Raw genomic sequence first — 20,356 nt, forward strand, 5'->3', positions numbered from 1 at the left:
TGACTAAATGCATATATTTGTTCTATTACATTAGTGTGCACATCTCTTATTTATATACATCTGCTGAACCATGCAGGGTATCATCTAGTTGATAAGTGAGGTGGTAAATTCATTTAATACTACAGAGACTATTCTATTTCACTTCCCGCAAAAGATCAACACCATGCTGCTTCGACTCTCTTATAGCAGTGTAATAAAGGTAACTGTGTTAGTTATATACGACTAGATTTCTAGGTGAAGGAAAGACGTGAGGAGAGCTGAGATTGGGTGCGCTATTAAATACTCCCTTCTCTTTTAAACATGGAGACGTCGTTAATTTTTTATATACATTTAACCATTCATCTTATTTAAAAAATTTTACAAAATATGTAAAGCTATATATATGCATAAAAATATACTTAACAATAAATGAAATGATATAAAAATAATTAATAATTATATAAATTTTTTAAATAAGACGAATGATCAAACGTATATAAAAAAGTCAATGACGTCAAATATTTAGGGACGGAGAGAGTAGTAAATATATATGAAGAGAATTGTATGGTTAAAAATATATTAATAAAACAAGTCTGTTGTTTCTTGTATGTATAGCTAATTATTATATTCACTGCATATATGAGTAGCTCTATATGACTTGGTATATGCACATTGCCAGCAGTTGGTTGTGCCCATTGAACTTCTCTAAGGGAGAGCTTCCGGTTACCTAACCAATTTTTCATGTCATTTAAGGTTTAGGATTCCGTTTTATCTAACCAAATTTTCATGTCATTTTAAGGTTTGTAATATACCGTCGGTTCAGGACACATTCTCCTGCTCTGCCAGTATTAGGGTGCAGAGATGTTATTAACTGTTGGTGCAGACGTGCAGTAGGACATGTTGGAACCAACGGATTCTAATTCAATTCCAAGCCCCTCTATAACTAAACTCCTACGGAACTAAAATTTAAAAGATGGCAAGACAGGTAAAGTGAACCTCCAAATTCGATCGAATTGTTCGTAAGGGCGCCTTTTTTTTTCTATTGCTGTTTCACAGCGTCATTCAGGGTCCCAGAGACTTTGCCACCTTTCAGGCAGCTTACGCAGCATTTCATCACAGTTGTATTTTTCTTTCTTCCATCATAACGATTCGAAGCTTTGCATTATTGATTCTTCACTTGTATGCGGTCTCACACCTCACTAGTGTCACTATCAAAAACAAACCTGACGATACCATTATTGCAACGAACACGAATTGTTATCCAACAAGACCTGCACAAACTTCTCTACCTAAACACGGGGGCTAGGCTAGGCTTATTATCTCCTCGCCGTGATTTAGAACGCTTCTGCAAACCACAAGATCTGAAACAAAAAGACGACCTTACAAACACTCTTACAGGGCCCAAGAAGTCGATCATCTGACTAGCATCAGGACATGCTTCCAGCCACAGAAGAGAAGATTTATGAGGGGGCGCCCAGGTAGGAAGCCAGGCGTAGTATGTCGCTGAAGACGCCTCCTGCGGTCACCTCTGCGCCAGCGCCTGGGCCTCGCACGATCAGGGGCTGCTCCCTGTATCTCGACGTCGTGAAGGCGATGATGTTGTCCGAGCCCGATAGCTGCGCGAATGGGTGGTCCTTCTTGTACCTCCGCAGCTCCACCTGACCCTCCTTGTTCACCACATCCACCACTCCAACATACCGCAAAACCTAGAGTCATGAATGGTTCAGCGGTCCATTAGATTTTGGAATCTCGTGTGGAGAAATATAAGTACACAGCGGTATGGTCAGAGCAAATGACAACATGATCAGCATGATGTTTTCTGAAAATTAGTAGTTCTAGGTCAATATTAACCTTTCATTTTGACAACATAGAGTGCATATAATTTCAAGAATAATTATTGAACCAACGGCTAATCTGATGATGAAGCCAATGTGAAATGATTTGTTTTACAATACTCCGGCCACGTTCGGGAGGCCTTCCTTAGTTAACTTATCTTCCTAATTTTCCTCGCGTACACTTCCCGAACTGCTAAACGGTGTATTTTTTGCAAAAAATTTCTATAGGAAAGTTGTTTTAAAAAATCATATTAATCTATTTTATATTTTTTTTAATAATTACTAATCTATTACTACGTTTTACGTGTCAGGCATAAGTTAACTTATACATCTCCTGCCGAACGCGGCCTCCGTAATAGTGATAGAGGGGAACTAGTATGGAAGAAATTTAACCGTTCATTCATGTGGGTGTTTTTATAAATGGCATGATAATTTCATTTAGAAATGTGAAATAGGTTAATCTTCGCAGATATCTTAAAATGTACTCCCTCCGCTCCATATTATAAGACTTTCTGGCCCTATCTAGATTCATAAATTAATCAAAGCATATATGTTGTATATGTGTCTACCTGTCTACATTCATTAGCCTCCATATGAATCTGGACAAGGCTAAGTTTTACAATTTGGAATGGCGAGAGTATCTAACAAATTACATATATGCCATGATTTTTCCCACCATACCCTACATATATGCCATGGTTTTGTCCAACAATACCCTTGCACCAATACGTAGTACTTGCGGATACTACCCATACTAAAAGGAGGAATTTTACTAGTTTATAGTGGATCTGAACCGTTGGATCACTAGTACGACCCACTAATATAGGGTAGTACAGTGTACCATAAATGAGCTCATGTGAAATACAGTGTGATTTTTTTATCTAGAGGTGATATGAAAATGTCAACAAATAATAACAATTACTTCCTAGTTCCTACAAGTGAAATTTCGATGAAGAGTTGAGACATGGAGACAGATCTACTTACTTCTCCTGCAGCTTCAGCATCTTTCCGCTCAATTGCCCAGTCCTGGTCAAAGGACGGTAGCTTTTGCATGTATTCATCAGCTGTTGAACAGGACTGCATAACAAAAAATCTAATTAGGAAGTGTAAATATCAAGCTATAGTTATAAAGAAGGATGCAATCTTACTCTCAATGCCTCCGGCACAAGACTCCTTACAGGAATATCAGAAAGCTCAAGCCTCAATCCAGATTCCCTCGCAAGAATTATGACCTGTTCCAAAAGTAACTAATTGCCATAAACAAAAACACACACACACACAAAGGATAAATGTTCTCACAGAACAAGTATGCAATATTAAAAATTGAAAAGGGTAGAGAAGCTAGTATTGTTGAAAAGCAAACTAAATATTGTGCATATCAATCATGCAAGTTCTCAATATAAGGAAAATGTCTAGTTTTTTCATCCATCAAATTTTGGTGTATGATTTTTACCTCAAAAGTCCAAAACTGTTTAAACTTCATACTTCATTTGTCGGTACCCAGTCAAATAACCCATGACAGCAAATCTAACCTAGGTTTCTGGTCAACCGTGAGGCTGTTTTTGTAGCCAAGGCAGGTAAGGACCAGCTAAGGCAGATAAGAGGAGGGACACGGAAAGGACAGAAACAGAGATGAGGATGGAGAAAGGCAAAGTAGCTTGACAGTTTCTATAGCTGTCTTTTAAAGCATGAAGGCATATAAGTTTACTGGGCATCTAGGATGTCACGTGTTACTCAAAACCACCAACAAAAGCAGCCTATGGTACGGCGATACACATTTTTCCAAAAAGAAACAAAGATAAGGCAATACAGGGAGCATATACATATTATGTCAACATATTGCAACCAAGATATATGTTAAGCCACATAGTACTATAGTAGTGGACACAGAACATCCTTCATGCAATCACAAGGAAAAAAGAAAAGAAAAATGTGTAACAGAAAAGGGCTGGACCAATCTACCCAGGCAAACTGTGCCATTTCAGCCCAAAATCAGCAGCGGACTTTTGCACCCCCCACCCCCCCCCCCCCCCCCCCCCCCCCACCTCCCTCTTTAAACCTAGCAGCAGCACCCGCCACCTTCATTCTCTCTCACCTCCCTTCTTTTTCTGGAGCTATTGGTGGAGCCAGTAGCTGCTGTGTCATGCCTGCCTGCGGCGGCTCCTCAGCAGGAGGGAGCTAGGGACTGGTGGTGGAGGTCATAATGTCAAGCTCCAGGCAGCAACACAACAGCTCAAGCTTGCGATCTAGGTGGCTACGTAGCAAGTCAAAAGCTCCTGGCGTGATGGCACAATCATATCGAGACCGTATCGATCGCATATTGAGCATGTGTTATCATTTTTTTTCTTTTTTTAATGGAAAATTCTCTAATACTTCTCCAATAAGCATATTGACCTACTGTATTGTGTATCGCTGTATCAGTCATGTATCGGATACAGAGATAGCAGCTCTGTGATGTATCAGTGATTCATAGGTAAGCAATATGCACCATTTAGGGTGAAAGCTAAACTCAGGTATGAGACCAGGGTCCAAAAGTGAACCTTTTGTATAAATCGGCAATCAATTTGACCCTAGATAATGAATCTGTGATAAATTAGGCTTAGCAAGAAACAAAATTTGTTCAGTTCAGTAGTGTGTATGCAGCAGCATATTCTACATGAAAAATAGATGGTTCCCTTTTCTTTATTTTCAATAGTGTAATGTTAATGCCATTCAAATAGATATACAAGTGGAGAGTGTAAAGACTAAGGAGCAACACATAAGGTAACTAACCCTGATGGAGTAACAGAGCAATAAATAGAAAGTATAGTTATGTACCCCTCCCCCCTCCCAAAATATAACTACTTGTCTTGGAGATGCTACTTTGACCAATAATTTTACAAAAATAAGTTATTTTAATAAAAAGAGTAGCGTATCATGATAGTGCTTAATGATAAATTTACTAACATTATTCTTCCGTGATCGATCTTTTGAATTTCTTTTGTTACTAATAGTCAAAGTTTAAAATGCTTGACTTAAAACTATTTTAAAAGTAGTATATTTTGGGATGGAGTATGACAAGCTTTATGATGGAAACAGTACCTTTCTGGCTACATCAGTTCCAGATAGATCATCTCTTGGATCAGGTTCAGTGTATCCAGCCTCTTTTGCTTCAGAGACAACATCACTGAAAGTTCTTGTTCCTTCAAAATTGTTAAAAATATAACTCAACGTTCCACTGCAGTTGAACAATCAGCAGAACATGTTATCAGGCAGCATCACACTAAATTCCCTAAATAACAGAATCTGTAAGTATCTTACTCACGCAGACGTTACAGTAATAGCACACAAAAAATTGATACGTGACACAACATAGTCCTATCCTCATACTGACCTGAAGATCCCCTCAATACGCAATATCTTGTCACCTGTTTCCAGCAACCCACGCAATGTGCTAATGATTGGGAGGCCAGCACCAACAGTTGCTTCATAGAAGTAATGGGTATATGATGCACGTTGTAGAGTCCTAAGTTTCAAATACTGTACAGCAGGGGAAAAAGTTCATAGTCACTAAAGGCAACCAATTATATCTAGCATAGTAAATTCAAGTGTACTAATAATTGTGGACGACTTCTCACATCCATGCAAGGCTGAGATGTGCATCTAGTTCCAAAAACACGGCTAACATTGTTCTACTAAATAACTTGGTAATAAATATATAAATTTGAGATCACCTATTTAAAAAATAAAAAAAAGGCTTATGCGTTTGTTTGACAACAAAGCCTGCTGCCAGGCAAAAAAATAACCTTGTCCAGTGGCCCTGAATTTGCTTTCTTATTTGGAGTGATGACATGGATTCCCTTCTTTAACCAGTCATAATAGTGGGATGCAACACTTGTGTCTGCTGTGCAGTCCACCAAAACCCTGTTAGGGAATAATTGATTCTCGGACAAATGATCAACGAACTTGTCAAGGTTGGCTGGTTCTGCTTCAGTTTTCAGGTGCTCTTTCCACTGGGTCAAATCTATTCCTCTACAGAAAGAACAAACTATGAAAAATGTACGGATAAAATCATTTTAGATTAGCATATATATCTACTGCTTAAAAGTGGAGTCGTCTGACTTCTCGTCTCATAAAAACAAGGAAAAAGATCAAGTGGTTGGTAAAAAAGTGCTCCCCCACCCCTCCTATCGGCCCATACAGCCCATCCCCAGTCGTATTGGGCTGTTGCAATGCACAGGCATGTTACTAGTTAGGAAACATCAGTCAGTAATCATGATAAACCAACGTTTTTTTGGTAGGACAGAAACATTCAGCTTCTCAAATCCTTCTTTGTTAATACTAATGCTCATCATACAGCAACTTCAGCAAACAATCTTGACTACAGAACTTCTACAATATTCTGTCTAGTGAAGTTTTTTGGGCAAACTAGAGAAAGTAAAGCAAATGTTTGACATCAAAGTTGCACATGCCATTAGCCATGATAGTTTGACCAATAGAAAAGTTCATGCACGTGAAATTGGAACAGCTACTGAGCTAATAAATCTATTAAGACGGATATTGTGGTGTTCTGCAGAAGAGATTTAATTTTGAAATGTAAAAAAGAGGGAAATGGAGATTCATTTAGCATACGTATCATTCAAAAGCATTGTCCTCGAGCCAGTGATTCCCATAACGCGCAGATCAATGTTCATATTTTCCTTAAGAACTGCAGCCTGCAAATAATTGAGTATTAAGTGTTAAAGTGCACTAGAAAACCCAGTCAAAGGAAAAATGGCACATTACATACTGCTTTTCCATAAAAGATAAATTAACCAGAGCCAATGCACACCTTTTTCTAGAGATCACACGCAAATCTAACATATGAGCAGGCAACTGAAAACAGGAAATATCTCCTTTGTTATATTTGCTCATGTATTTCTATCCAATCAAACCAGCAGAAAATAACTTGTAAGCAGAAGTTACACTGGATGTGACAGCAGTACTGTAGAACTAGAACTAGAATGTACATTGCCTGTGAGTGTAACACTATGGACGGTACATGCCATTCACTCCCTGATCAAAGAAATTGCTGGAGAGTGGAACTAAGGTCTCCTAGTAATAACAGATATAGGAGCAAACTGAGCCAAGATTACAGTCCTGCAAATATACAGTTCTGCATAGATGTGTTCTTTTCACAGATTTTTCTGAGTTTTTTCCTCGGCTTTTGCGCACATGCTTCCTAAACTGCTAAACGGTGTGTTTTTTGCAAAAAAATAAAATAAAATCTATATACAAGTTCATCATTTTTAAAGAACATTTTTAACTTTGTAGTAGTTAATTCCATTATTTATACCATTAAAGCTATCACAAAAATCAAAATTCTTTTACCTTTTATCTTCCATCTACAAAGAACACAGCAGGTTGGGTTCTTTTCTCAACTTTTTCTCATATTTTTTCTTGGCTTTTGTGCGCACACTTTCTAAACTGCTAAACGGTATACTTTTTTGCAAAAAAGTTTCTATATAGAAGTTCATCATCTCACCTTTCTAAAATAGATTTTTATCTTTATAGTAGTTAATTTCATCGTTTATACCAATAAATAGTTATCAAAAAAAAACTTTCATCTTCCATCTTTCAACAAGAAAGAACAAGCTGAGTTCGTTTCCTCCTCTTCCCAACCTCAACTCCCTTGTTTTCCGTGTGCATATTTCTCGACCTACTAAACGAGCGTTTTTCCAAAAAAAAATCTATAGGAAATTTGTTTTGAAAAATCATATTATTCCATTTTCATTTTTTAGCTAATACTTAATACTTAATTAATCATACACTAATTGGCTACTCCGTTTTGCATGCCAGGTGGTCAGTTTCCCAACCCCACTGGCGAATGCAACCCTAACTGAATGTTGCAACTGGCAACAATGGTCTCTGCATGAAGATGGTGGATGTGCCTCATGCTCTGGTTTATCAGTAATCAGGTACCCTCTGCTTAACAGTTGGTGAGTGGCTGCTGCTAGAGTCCTCAACACGATGAAAAATATGGAGCAGGCTAACATAACAATAGAGTACTTATAGAAATGGTCCAAATTAGGCAATTAACCTTATGGTAAGACCAAAAGAGTGATCTAGATATCATGAAAATGGCAGTGTAAGTGCATCATCTTCCGTTCTTAGTCCTAGTGAGGTCCCAAAATAGAAATATACTTTACTATTCTTTGTGCATTATGATAACAAAAGGTGATACGAAACAAGGTATACCTGATCCTTCAGCTGGTTAAGGAGAGTGCGGCCAATCAACCCAGGTCCAATGATTCCAACAGCAAGTGTGGTTTTGGAGAGGAAGAACCTTGAATGAGCAGCTCTCAGAGCCCTTACACAGTCCTCTTGCTTCAATACAACAGTGATGTTGTACTCACTGCAACCTTGAGCTATTGCCCTCACATTAATATTTGCCTATATCCATCATTTAAAGGTAAATTAACCTGGTCCCTTGAAAAAAACTTATGTGCAGTTGGCATGCAAAAATGAAACTGTGGGATTACCTTTGCCAGTGCATCAAAAAGGGTTGCACTAACTCCAGGAGTACTTGCCATCTTCAGGCCGACAGCAGCAAGAATGCTACAATTATGAATGACTTCGACCTGAAAATAAAAATTTCTATCTAAATAATATAGAAAGCAGCAGATCAATATCATATCCACATCATGCCATGAAAGAAGCAAAACTTATACATGCCTCAATCGAGTTAGCTCCAACCAGCTTGGGTACTATTCAGTACAATAGGGTTTGATATGGTCATATTAGAAGCTTCTTGGGCCATTTTCCAGCCTATTAAAATTTTCTCACGATGTTGCTTCCAAGAAGGCTTTAATGCTTTATATCATGAAAGTTTACATGAAGATCATCTGTTATGGTTGGGCTTAAGTACCAGGGCCTCAGCAAGCAAGCAATGGGTCACGCAAGATGAGGCTGCTATAGATGACACAGCAGATGGAGCAGCGCCTCATACACAGTTGATAGCCAAATCTATCCAATCAAAGGATGGCTTTCTTTTTTCCATGCAACACAGGAGTGATGTTCCTCTTCTCTAGCATGCCTTATACACAGCTTCAACCCTGACATGGTGGCACAATGCTGATGCTGCCCAGGAAACCCACCCTATTTTACAAAGTATAATCTTCACCACCAAATTTCAGGACATAATACCATCATTTACATATTTACAGTGCAGAACAGAGTGAGTATTCTGCACAACTGACAGCCCACTGCAGTGTTCAATTTGTAATATGTGTAGAATTTGTTTAGGCAATGGCAGCACATACATGTCAATCAAAACCGCTGAGCTACTAATTTTTCTCATCTTTAAAAGAAAATCAGATAACCATTGAGAACTATTATAATAGAAAATTTTCTTTTGAGAAACATGAACAGTGGAAAATAATCATGATCATACCTTAGATAGCCTGCCTGCAGATAATGCTTCACGGAACCTGACATGCAAAGCTGCAGAAACTGCAGCAACTTCCTTTTCTGGAACAGCAAAGCATACGGAGTGTTCACTACTAGCCTGCACATGCTTTGCAGTTAGGATGTAGCTTCATCAATCATATGACATGTTAAGAGACGCAAAACACTATCTACCTGCGATATCATGATAACATTAGCTCCAACATCCTTCACAGCACCAAATATGGCACTTGCAGTACCAGGAACACCAGCCATTCCAGTCCTGCACCAAAGTTTAATGAGCTGTTTTAACAATAGAATGCCTAGTACATCTTAAATGTGCTTATTTATCCTTCTGTTATACGAATGTTAACCTTGCAAGGTCAGCAATTTGTGTCAAATCAAAATTCTAGGCACACTGGAATAAGAAATTTTATTTTGAGAGCAGAAGGCACAGTTCTTTGGAACTTGTTAGAGATCACGTGACCTGGTGAATTGAGTTCAGATTGTAGGATCAAAATAAGAAATGTGCTAAAGAAAAAGAAACTCACCCTTCAACATTAACAAGAGCCAACTTATCTATAGTAGCAAATGCTTTCACACAAGCCTCCAAATCACCATTTTCATTTGCAGGCTGCTGGCAGATCATGGTTCCAGGGGCAGAAATATTGAACATATTTCTTATAACAATTGGAATATTATATTTCATCACAGGTATGATGGTACGTGGATGCAACACATTTGCCCCAAAATATGACTGCATACAGAAAATAAATCAAGTTATCTACAAGATACTGAAAACACACAATCCAATAGCTTCTAGTGTCTAATAGCGCATATGGAACAGTTCTTATTGCTAGGCCTAAGTAAACAGCAATCAAGCCTAGCCTGGTTTCATCACAATCTCACAGACGTGCACTACTAAAATGTTGTTATTAGTTGAGGAATAGTTTATCTTGCACCAGGCAACTTCTGTCATGCTCAGAGGGTTACTTTGCATGCTCAAACAGATAGTAGTGTGATCATAGAATCAATGGAAATGCATCCAGATATAGTACAGAAATTACCATTTCCCATGCCTCCTGATATGATAATGTGCTTAGTATGACAGCCTCGCTAACTGCAAATTGGATGCTATTGTTATGTAGTATATCTCAAAATGGATAAGTTATGCAAAGAGAAAGGTTAGTCAAAATGGAATTTGTGCATACAGAAATAAAGTCAACAGATTTAATTCACATTTGTTTTACAATGTACAGAACAGATACATTTGCAACCTAGCAACCCCATTAAGTATGTGGGTGCATAAAAATTCACATAATCCATACTTGTGCTACTGTTAATTGAAATTTTCTCTGAAGTATTAATTTTTTGTATTAGAATCAGAAAATTCAGTGACCTCAGAAGTTGTTTGATAATTTTGATTTGTACAATGATCATGCGCCTCCACTCCAATGGATGGTAATTTTGCTATTTACTGTGAAAAATGTCAATATAGTAATGTTATACCGGCATAGCTTAATGGCCTCCTGAAATATGCAGACTTGGTCTCAGAAATATATTACGTTCTTTCAGAATACTACAGCAGACAGTAACAGACACATACTGTCAATTCTATGTGGAGGCATAAGCCTTGACAAAAAAGATGATGAGATTGAAATGGCGCGCACACATCTTATCTACATTTCACATTGCATAACACATAAAAGAACAAGTAAATTTCAAGATTGTGCCAAGGAAGTAAGTTGATATAACATTACCTTTTCTGGGATCTGCACTAAAGACCCCATCAACATCAGTCCAGATAGTGACCTGACCGGCCTCAACAAGTGAACCAATTATGGCTGCGGAGAAATCACTCCCATCTCTTTTCAAGGTTGTAGGAATGTTTTCAGGTGTACTCGCAATAAACCCAGTAGCAATTATTGTCTCAGCTGGTCGTCGCGCAAACCATTTCTCAAGTCGTTTCTCAGATTCCAAATAGTCAGGATCTACTTGGTTGGAACCTGTAGGATTTACAACTAAAACTTCTCGTGTATCCATCCAACTGCAAGGTGTTCCAGACTGCATAGTGTAAGATATTTGTTGTAAGTCCATGTTTATAAAGGTATAAGCTAGGTCAGACTTTTATATGAGCAGTGCCTTCTGAATATATTAGCTGTATTTTCCATAGAGATTACTCCAACTGAATGCAAATGCATAAATTGGTTTTGTTGATAATAACAAAATTTGCAATAGAACCAAATGGTTTGACACAAGTGTACACTGTCGCCCAAATATTTCAAATAATCTCCTATACACTTATACAATAGAGTATTTATATTTTTTTTCACATGAACGATAATGTTCAGGAAAGGCGATCAAGCAATATTTCTATTTCAAAAGGAAAGGGGTATATAAACTACATTCAGCTGTGGCTTAACCGGATTTTCATAGAAGAAAGGATGATCCAATGAGCAACGATTACTGACAGACCTGGTACTGTAAGGATGTTGTATGCATGAACTCTACAGCAAGAGTAATTGTTATGTGCCATAGATATGTCGCTGAATTTCTTTCTGTGGTTTTTGTATTACCTTCTTTATGGCAAATGACAGCATTTGAGCTGACCATAGCTCTCCATGTCCGACAACATAATCTGAGAAAGATTCTGTTGCATGCCCAGCTGCAAGGGGAAATGTATCATGCCTCAGGTAAGAAGATATGTCTACAATCAAACTTAATTATTGCACATAATAGTAAATAAATCAGCAGTAAGCACAGAAGTATTAATGGCCCATGTAAGTCTTCTCTATAAGTAGGCCAAAAATAACAGAAAATCTATGTTACTGAAAAAACACATGGCACAAAGATAAGAAAATCAGGGTGATGAAATATATCATACCTATGCATATGGCACGAAGCATTGCTTTTAGGTTGCTGACATCCGCGTGCAACTGAGACAAGAATCTTGCAAGGTCCTCTCCTCCAAGCAGATCCTTTGCGGCAGCCATATGCTTCTCAAAAACTTCATCAAGTGCAGTGATATAAGAATCATCCCTTGATTGAGCTTTATTTACAAGGTTGTACATCATGTCAGTGACTTTAGACATTGCAGACACGACTACCAGTTTCCTCTCAGAAGGGTCACGAAGGATTATGTCAGCAACATTTTGAATCCTCTGGGAGGTCCCCATGCAGGTCCCACCAAATTTATGGACAGACCACATGTCACCTTTTGGAAGGTGAGCACTAGCTTCAGCTTGTTCAACTGAAACTGCTGAGAACAAAGGAATAATTAGATGCTCATATATCATATATTGATGGTCTCACTTCTATCAATGCAATGAAAGAAATATGTCTTCGTGTTTTGTTATCCTAGTGACACGAAGAAAAATGTAGTAGTAACATTGATATTGGTTAAATTGTATTAAAATTGAAACCTGAGATGCAATACCAAAAAACAGAACCAGTACCCTGCAATAGCTTTAATCAAAGAGCAGTTCCAATTGAGTAAAGGAATCTAGTCTATGGAGCTCCTCCATCAAAAAAGGGTGAAAATTAAACCATAATGCAGCTACTGCCATAGAATGTATCTCAATCTAGGCAGACTAAAAGTGAACTGAAAGAAAGGAACAAAATCAACATAGTATAACATTGTCCATGTAAGATGACAAGATAATATTACCAGCAGCTGGTGTGAGCATATTCTCTGAAACACCCATATAGTGTCTTCCTGGACGATGGCTGTTCCTGAACAAAGCAAGAGTAGAAAACGGAAGCATTGATTCACTCACTGAAACTGGCAATGCCTATTAGTTACCAAAGAAAAACTAAGCTGCTAGAAAAATAATTTTATTGAAGACATCACCGATAAAATAAAAAATGACTAGAGAAGATGACAGTAACTTGATAAGAACGTTAACAGACAGTAACTTGACAAGAGCGTTAACATTCCATCCTACCTCATCCCACAAAAAAATAGAACCATCCAATTCCATTCACCCTCCCTCCATCCAAAAACTACCTTAAAGTATAGGGTCTTTTTACTATCCTTGAAAAGTATCTTAAGGATGTAAAATTCTGGTAACTTAAGGTACATTATACTAAATTTTTATGTTGAAGAATGTGGTAGCTCAGGTTACTTTTTCAAGGATGATAAAAAAAAAAGCTCTAAAGTATGTAAAATTCTGGTAGCTTAAGGTAAATTATACTAAATTTTTATGTTGAAAAATGTGGTAGCTCAGGTTACTTTTTCAAGGATGATAAAAAAAGCTCTAAAGTATAACTGCTCAACAGCATGTAATACAATAAACATGACTGCACCATGCTAAGCAAACCCACAACACAATTTCAGTCAGAAGGGATTCAGTTCATTCAGATGAAAAAAATCGCTCACGACGCACAACACCAACCTTAAAGGGCCCCCGAAGGAGCACGCCAGAGTCCTGTCCAATCGCCATCGCCGGGAACTCGCATGCCTGCAGCATAATCTACCACCACCACCACCACCACCAGTCAGCAGCACAGCCTCAACAAAGGGTGTGCAGGGCAGGCCAGAGCACACGGGAATAACAAGCTGAATACCAAATCGCACAAAAAAAAATCCACCAAAAAAAAAACGGAAACGCAAGCGCACCGACGGCGCGAGCGACCAAATCCACAAAACGGAAAGGTGCGCGAGACGGGGGAGGAGGAAGAGGAGTAGGGACGAAACGACCTCTGGGAGGGGGAGGCGGAGGAGCGAGGGCGGCCGGCGGCGAAGGCGAAGGCGGCGCCCGGATGGGGGCTAGCGACGGCGAGGCTCCTCATGGTGGCCGCCAGCGCAGCCGCCCGCAGTGGGGGGAAGGGAGAGATTAGACTTAACCGTGACAGCGAGCTCCAAAACCCTGCTTTAACCCTACTGAATACTACATCATTTTTTCTTCTTTACCCCCTTCTTTTTGTTCTTTTTACATCTTACTCCATATTTGCCAATCAACTGAGATCCTGATTAGTTCCAAAAAGTTTTCTTAAAAACATAACATCCAATTTTTGGACACTTAAATAGATCATTAAATATACATGAATAAAACTAATTATATAGTTATGGGAAAAATCGTTTTACGAATCTTTTGAGCCTAATTATTACGTGATTAGCCATAAGTGCTACAGTAACCTACCTGTACTAATGATGAATTAATTAGACTTAAAAATTCGTCTCGTAGTTTCTTGACGAAATCTATAATTTATTTTGTAATTAGACTACATTTAATACTTCAAATATATGTCCGTATATCAGATGTGATGTTTTTGCAAAAAGATTTTGTAAACTGAAAATGTTTTTGTATGGTAAGGTTTTTATACTTCTGTTCTTAGTGATTAAAATACTATCACTGAAAATTAGAAAACTGAGAATAAGAAACCTCTAAATTTGTATTTAAGTTTATGAGGTGAAGGGGCCTGGAAATGGAACACAGTATGAGTTGGTACTGTTTCTCAAGGCCGTAATTTATTGGTTTTCTTCAGAAAAAAAAAATTATCCGCGTGACTTGTACTGTGGTCCATGCCTCGTGCCAATGGGATATGGCCTACGGGCCGCGTGGCAAATCAGGTCCAGTCTATTTTAATTTTATTCGAATTTTCTCCGGAAAAATCCGGTTGGTTACTCAGTCCAATTTCTCCCATTTTCAAGTATTCAACAAGTTATTTTTCAATCGAACAAAATTTTCAGAAAATATGATAAAATTGCTACGTCTTTCGCTAGCAAGGCAGGCATGAACCATTTCTTTTTCATTTTTTTTCAAATATTCAACAAGTTATTTTTCTTTCTGTTTTTTTTTTCTTCACCGGTTCACCTTGCAACATGGCTGCGAATGTAGCTCAAGTATACGTCCACGTGCATGGGCAGATAACCATTTGGCCCGTATAGGCAAACGGTTTGTGACTTCTGTGTGATTCCTAGCGGTAGAGAACTAGAGATGCGCCGTCGGACTTTTTTTTATGAAGTTGGAATCCTCTGAACCGTGTGCTACAGTGCTTTAACCAGAGAAGGCAAAGGCAAAGCAAACTTCTCCCACGCCATATTTTGATTCAGACCAGCTACAGGACAAATTAGTTGGTGCTACAAAAGTTTGGCATTCAGGGTCCCTCATGAAAGATTCAAAGGATTTGTGGAGCATAATTTTGTACTCTCATTTCTATATCATAAAACTTCCTGAATTTACCTGGATTCATCCGTGTATCGACGTATATATTTTATATATGTTTCTAAATTCATTAGTACACATATAAATCTAAGCCAGCCAAAAAAATTTATAATATAAAATGGAGGGAATAGGATTATTAAAAATTGTTTGTCTTCAGAATAACGATAAGTGTTATAATGTGCAACCTCGTCATCACGATATGTTTGCCGCCATGTGGTGATCTGCCACGTCGGCCCCAGCCATTGCCTCCGCTATCGGACATGCACCATCCCACGATTTGCAGTTTTTGCTGCTGTTGAGTGATGACCTCAACACCAAGTTAGCCCATCCATCGACGTCGCCGTGTAGTGACCTGTCCCTATGTTGGTTGTATTTCCATCACTTCCATGCTGACTGCTATCACTAAGTGGGAATATCATCCCCATGTCAGACGCATTCGTCATCGCCATGTCAAATTCATCCTCACATCGGTTGTCGATGTCGCCATCGAGCGGTGACTTCTGAAAGTGCATCTAGCCCCTAACTGAGTTTTGGATGATTAATGACAATGCTAGTCAAGCATTTGTGCACTAATGAGATTGTGATGCAAAGAAGAAATGGTGGTTCATCAAGGATTGTGCTGATTTGTTTGACTAACGTGATCCAAGGTAGAATTCTACTTGAAGACCTTTTATTTTTGATTTTGAGTCATAGGATCTCTGTACTATTAAGAGGGGTCATATGAGTTGCTGTATGCATCCATGAGTGAGCCGAGTCATGTAGAAGCTTAGGTTTCTAGTTTTCTTGAGAAGCAGGAATCGGACGGTCCGGTCAGAGCTGAACAGTCTAGCCCCTGCTCAAGAGAAATTTCCTAAGTGCTACCCGGATGGTCTGGCCCCCTGGCCGGATAGTCCGGTTAGGTAGCTTTTCCAATGGCTACATGACGTGTGACAACATTATAAATTGAAGCCTATGGATTTAGCCGTTGTTGAGGCTCCTAGTTCAAACCAGTAGGTTCCTAGGGATAATCTAGCACCCCCTCTAGCCTCCACCACTAATCCAAACATCTCCTAGAGTGATTTAGAGAGAGAATCAAAGTTAAGGATGGTTGTTTAGGTTGGTGAAATCTTGAGGGATGTTCTTTGGAAGATCATGGATGCATTTGGTGGCGATTGGGCTTGTTACTCTTGGAGAGCGATCTCCTAGATGGATAGGCGTCGCCTATAAGCTTCCAAACCGTGTGGATTGCCCGAAAAGGTTTGTGAAGGTTGTTGGCTAGCCTCCGCAAGGAAATTATGTAAATTGATAGTGGATACTTGGGCATGCTCATAGTAACCTAGGGTTGAGCGGAATTGCTTGATCTTGATCTTGGTGATCGATCAAGGATTCACTAACCTAGAGGCGCAAGATTAAAACCCCTAGTTGGCCTCGTGGGAGAAAGCCAAGTGAGCGAAAGGATCGAGAGAGATCCCGCTCACAGGAGCGCCTCAACGGAGAGCAAGATCCAAAGATCCGAACTTCGGTAGAAAAATCGCTTGTGTCACTGTCTTGGTCTCCACCGTTGTTTCTGCGTTCTAGTGTTTACTTCCTTCTAGCTTTTGCACACTTGCACTGCACGTTCTCAGGAACTACACTAAAAAAGGGGATTCCTTACCTGATGGTTCGGTGTTCAAGTCTGGACAGTCCGGCCAGAGCTCTTACTCCACCCGAGAGTGCCAACTGAATGGTCTGGCCATCTAACCGCTGCAGATTTTAACTACTTTTTAGAAACGCCTATTCACCCCCCACTCTAGCCTATTCATCAGGGATTTCAACTTCATCCTCATATCGATTGTCATTCCCGTGGTCGAGTGGTTACTCAGGGAGTATTGAATAGCTAAGTCGTATTTTCTCCTTACCTAAGTAATAGTAATAGTTTTTTCCCTCTGCCTCACTGTTGTTAAGGCCAGATTTTGGCAAATAGCCGTTATGGATTAATGTGTGATTAAAGACCCAATCGGATAGAAACAGGGCAATCAGACAAAAGACCAAGTAGGGTGCGACTCGAAGTTTAGCCTATAGAGTCCGGATCGGACAAGAATTGGAGTCCGATTGGGCCCAGATGATTAGAGATAGATTCGGGACTAATCACAGTCCGTGTAACTTAGATTTATCCGTTACTTAGAGTATGTTTAGGATTTTATCTCTAATTAGAGTCCGTGTGTAATAGATTAGCTAATATGGATCCGTATCCAGTTAGGTTAGTTAGTTTCTGGGATATAAATAGAGTATCTCGCAACTTTGTAAAAACAACAATCAGTTTAATAACACATCTTCAGCGCATCACCAACTGTTGACAAGAGCGAGCTCTCGGTGCGAGGTTTGTGAGCTTCGCAATGTAGTTCGTGTCTGTCAACCCGTCGATCGGCTAGAACAGGACTGTCTCGATTTAGTTCGATCTCCTGCCTAGTTGGTCGATGGTTTGTCTAAGGCTTGCTATTACTTTGATCTGTTCTTGGTTTGAAGTAGTGATAGGTTCACAATCAGGTCCTCACGAGTTCTTTATTTGACTTGTCGATATGAATCTGTTCAACTTGATTCTCCCTCGGTTTAGTCCGATCAATTTGGTTGGCTGGATTTGTATTAATAGATCGAATCAAGTACTTGTGAGGGCTTATCACTGGAGTTCTAGCTAACATTATCTCAAATAACTCATCGGCTTATCTGTTTTCTATAGTTACACCAAACCCGACTGCATATTGTCTCGGTTTGGTCCGATCTATGTGAGTTTGGTCCGATCTGCCTATAGAAGCTTGTCTGACCTACTAAGTTTAATGGGTAGGTTGATGGATTACGTTGGCTTGATATTCAATTGCTCGTACGTCACAATATTACGCTGATTTCATGCATGGTTTTGTTAGATCTAAACTATCTTAGTTTAGTCTGATCTTCTAGGTTTGGCATGAGTATGTATGCATTAGTTATTATTGTTTCATGCTAGTAATTAGCATAGCAATCCAGTTTTACTTTGAATTACATGTTTAATGTCCTATCGGCTGCTAACTGCATGTGCGATAAGTGCTAAATTGGTCCGATCGGCCGATTGATCTTAAAACTATCTCGGTTAAGTTCGATCTTTTAAGATGAGTTAGTTGATTGAACTATTTGGTGGTTATCATACTCATATTCTAGTCGATATGTCATATTTTTACATATTATCATGAAATTCATGTAAAGCCGATTATCTAGCGCATCGACTAGGATGTCCTGAAGCGGTATCGGCTATCCAGCCGATAGCGGTTTAGGTTTAACTACTTTCCATGTTTATATCTTGTCAGTTACAGGATCAAACTGACTGGCACGCCCGGTTTTCTAAGAATTTAGGTCCTGCACTAGAACATTATGAGAAGTGATTCTTAGGCCTACGTGTGTGACACGTCAACGTTCATATTTTGACGTCAACACATTTTTGGCACGCCCCGTAGGACACATGCTGAGAAGACCCAACTTGAACCAACAACCAGCGAACATAAAAGTCAGACTGCAAGATGGCGACCAAGGAAGTTAGCTCCAAGAACATCATCCCGGTCACATTGGACAAGCTGGCCGATGAATAGAAGGCCCTCGTACAGCAACACCTCGATAACTATCGGAAGTTGTGCTTGGAGTCCTTTAGCATGACCAGAGGTAGTCCAGAAGTCTCGACTCCCGACGCTAATCCTGGAGCCAGGACAACCAAGTCACCCACCTCCCAAGAATCAGCCAACCCCATAGGATATGGTTGACTCGGTCGTCCATCACGCCATGATCAACCAGTCGGGGCTACTAGTCAACACACTTTCAGGGTTGATCAGGCAGGTGGTTGATGGTACTGTTGACCAAGAGTCACAAAGGGGACCAGTGTACTTAGCCAAAGGAGAGACACTGAAGTATCAGTAGCCCAGAAACACAAGAGATGCACCAAGGAATGAAGATCTGATACCCGATATCCCACCACACAACTATGAGTGGTCCCTAGAGATACCAAGACAGCTATACCAGGAGAGGACACCGCCAAGATACCAGCAAGCAAAAACCTACCACAACATCGGTGCTCCATATCAACCTCCACCAATATGGCCACATGCCAAGAATGAACCGATGCATAACAACCCGCCTCGACAGCCATATCCAGCACCCATGGCGCAGTTTAGGGATGAAGACTGGGCTGACTACATAGTCGAAGTAATGCGAGAGCAGTTCGGCTTGAGGCCCAAAGAGCAGATCGTGATGTATCGACGTCCATATCTAGAGTGGTCTGAGAGGGTGCGTTACCACACCGGTACAGGGTGTTGGACTTCTCCAAGTTCTCGGGACAGGATGGTGTTTCAACCATAGAGCATGTCAGCTGATTCCTGGCCCAATGTGGAGAAGCATCGGCTGAAGATGCATTAAAGGTGCGGTTCTTCCCACTATCGCTGTCTGAATCGGCCTTCACTTGGTTCTCGTCACTACCTCTAAACTCGGTGAGGAGCTGGGCCGATCTGGAAAAGCAGTTCCATAAATACTTCTTCACAGGAGTGCGCGAGATGAGCCTGACCAATCTCACTACGGTCCGACAGAAGATGGACTAATCGGTCCAGGATTACATCCAGAGGTTCAGAGACATAAGAAGCCAATGCTACATTCTGAACCTAAGTGATCAATAGTTGGTTGAGCTAGCATTCCAGGTTGATGGATTACGTTGGCTTGATATTCAATTGCTCGTATGTCACAATATTACACTGATTTCAAGCATGGTTATGTTTAGATCTGAACTATCTTGGTTTAGTTTGATCTTCTAGGTCTAGTGTGAGTATGTATGCATTTAGTTATTATTGTTTCATTCTAGTAATTAGCATAGCAATACAGTTTTACTTTGAGTTACACGTTTAATGTCCTATCGGCTGCTAACTGCATGTGCGATAAGTGCTAAATTGGTCTGATCAGCCGAGTGATCTTAAAACTGTCTCGGTTAAGTCCGATCTTTTAAGA

General features: G+C 39.7%; 1 protein-coding gene across 2 annotated transcripts; it reads right to left on the bottom strand.

The window, feature by feature from the left end:
• Positions 1-1,087: 1,087 nt before the first annotated feature.
• On the bottom strand, positions 1,088-14,050 carry LOC102715505 (bifunctional aspartokinase/homoserine dehydrogenase 1, chloroplastic). Of its 2 annotated transcripts, none has more exons than XM_015840556.2 (19): positions 13,918-14,050; positions 13,613-13,690; positions 12,886-12,950; positions 12,103-12,477; positions 11,795-11,883; positions 10,979-11,282; positions 10,286-10,338; positions 9,770-9,975; positions 9,414-9,501; positions 9,226-9,339; positions 8,315-8,413; positions 8,031-8,225; positions 6,426-6,508; positions 5,600-5,825; positions 5,188-5,333; positions 4,896-5,031; positions 2,963-3,046; positions 2,799-2,891; positions 1,088-1,685 (listed from the first exon to the last, which is right to left on the bottom strand). In XM_015840556.2, the coding sequence occupies exons 1-19, from the start codon at positions 14,007-14,009 to the stop codon at positions 1,440-1,442; spliced, it is 2,772 nt and encodes a 923-aa protein (XP_015696042.1). In that variant the 5' UTR covers positions 14,010-14,050; the 3' UTR covers positions 1,088-1,439. The 2 variants fall into 2 exon arrangements, with proteins under 2 accessions (XP_015696042.1, XP_015696043.1); XM_015840557.2 differs by having other exon boundaries at positions 1,289-1,685; positions 12,103-12,474.
• Between the last annotated feature and the right edge of the window lie 6,306 nt (positions 14,051-20,356).

This window comes from Oryza brachyantha, chromosome 8 (assembly GCF_000231095.2).
Source record: "Oryza brachyantha chromosome 8, ObraRS2, whole genome shotgun sequence".
NCBI lineage: Eukaryota > Viridiplantae > Streptophyta > Magnoliopsida > Poales > Poaceae > Oryza > Oryza brachyantha.

Coding starts and splice junctions, on each gene's coding strand:
- LOC102715505 (XM_015840556.2), bottom strand. CDS start 14,009: ATGAGGAGCCTCGCCGTCGCTAGCCCCCATCCGGGCGCCGCCTTCGCC. Junction 6,509..8,030: donor TTAACCAGCTGAAGGATCAG/GTATACCTTGTT, acceptor AATTATTTGCAG/GCTGCAGTTCTTAAGGAAAA. Junction 5,334..5,599: donor ATTCAGGGCCACTGGACAAG/GTTATTTTTTTG, acceptor CCTGCTGTACAG/TATTTGAAACTTAGGACTCT.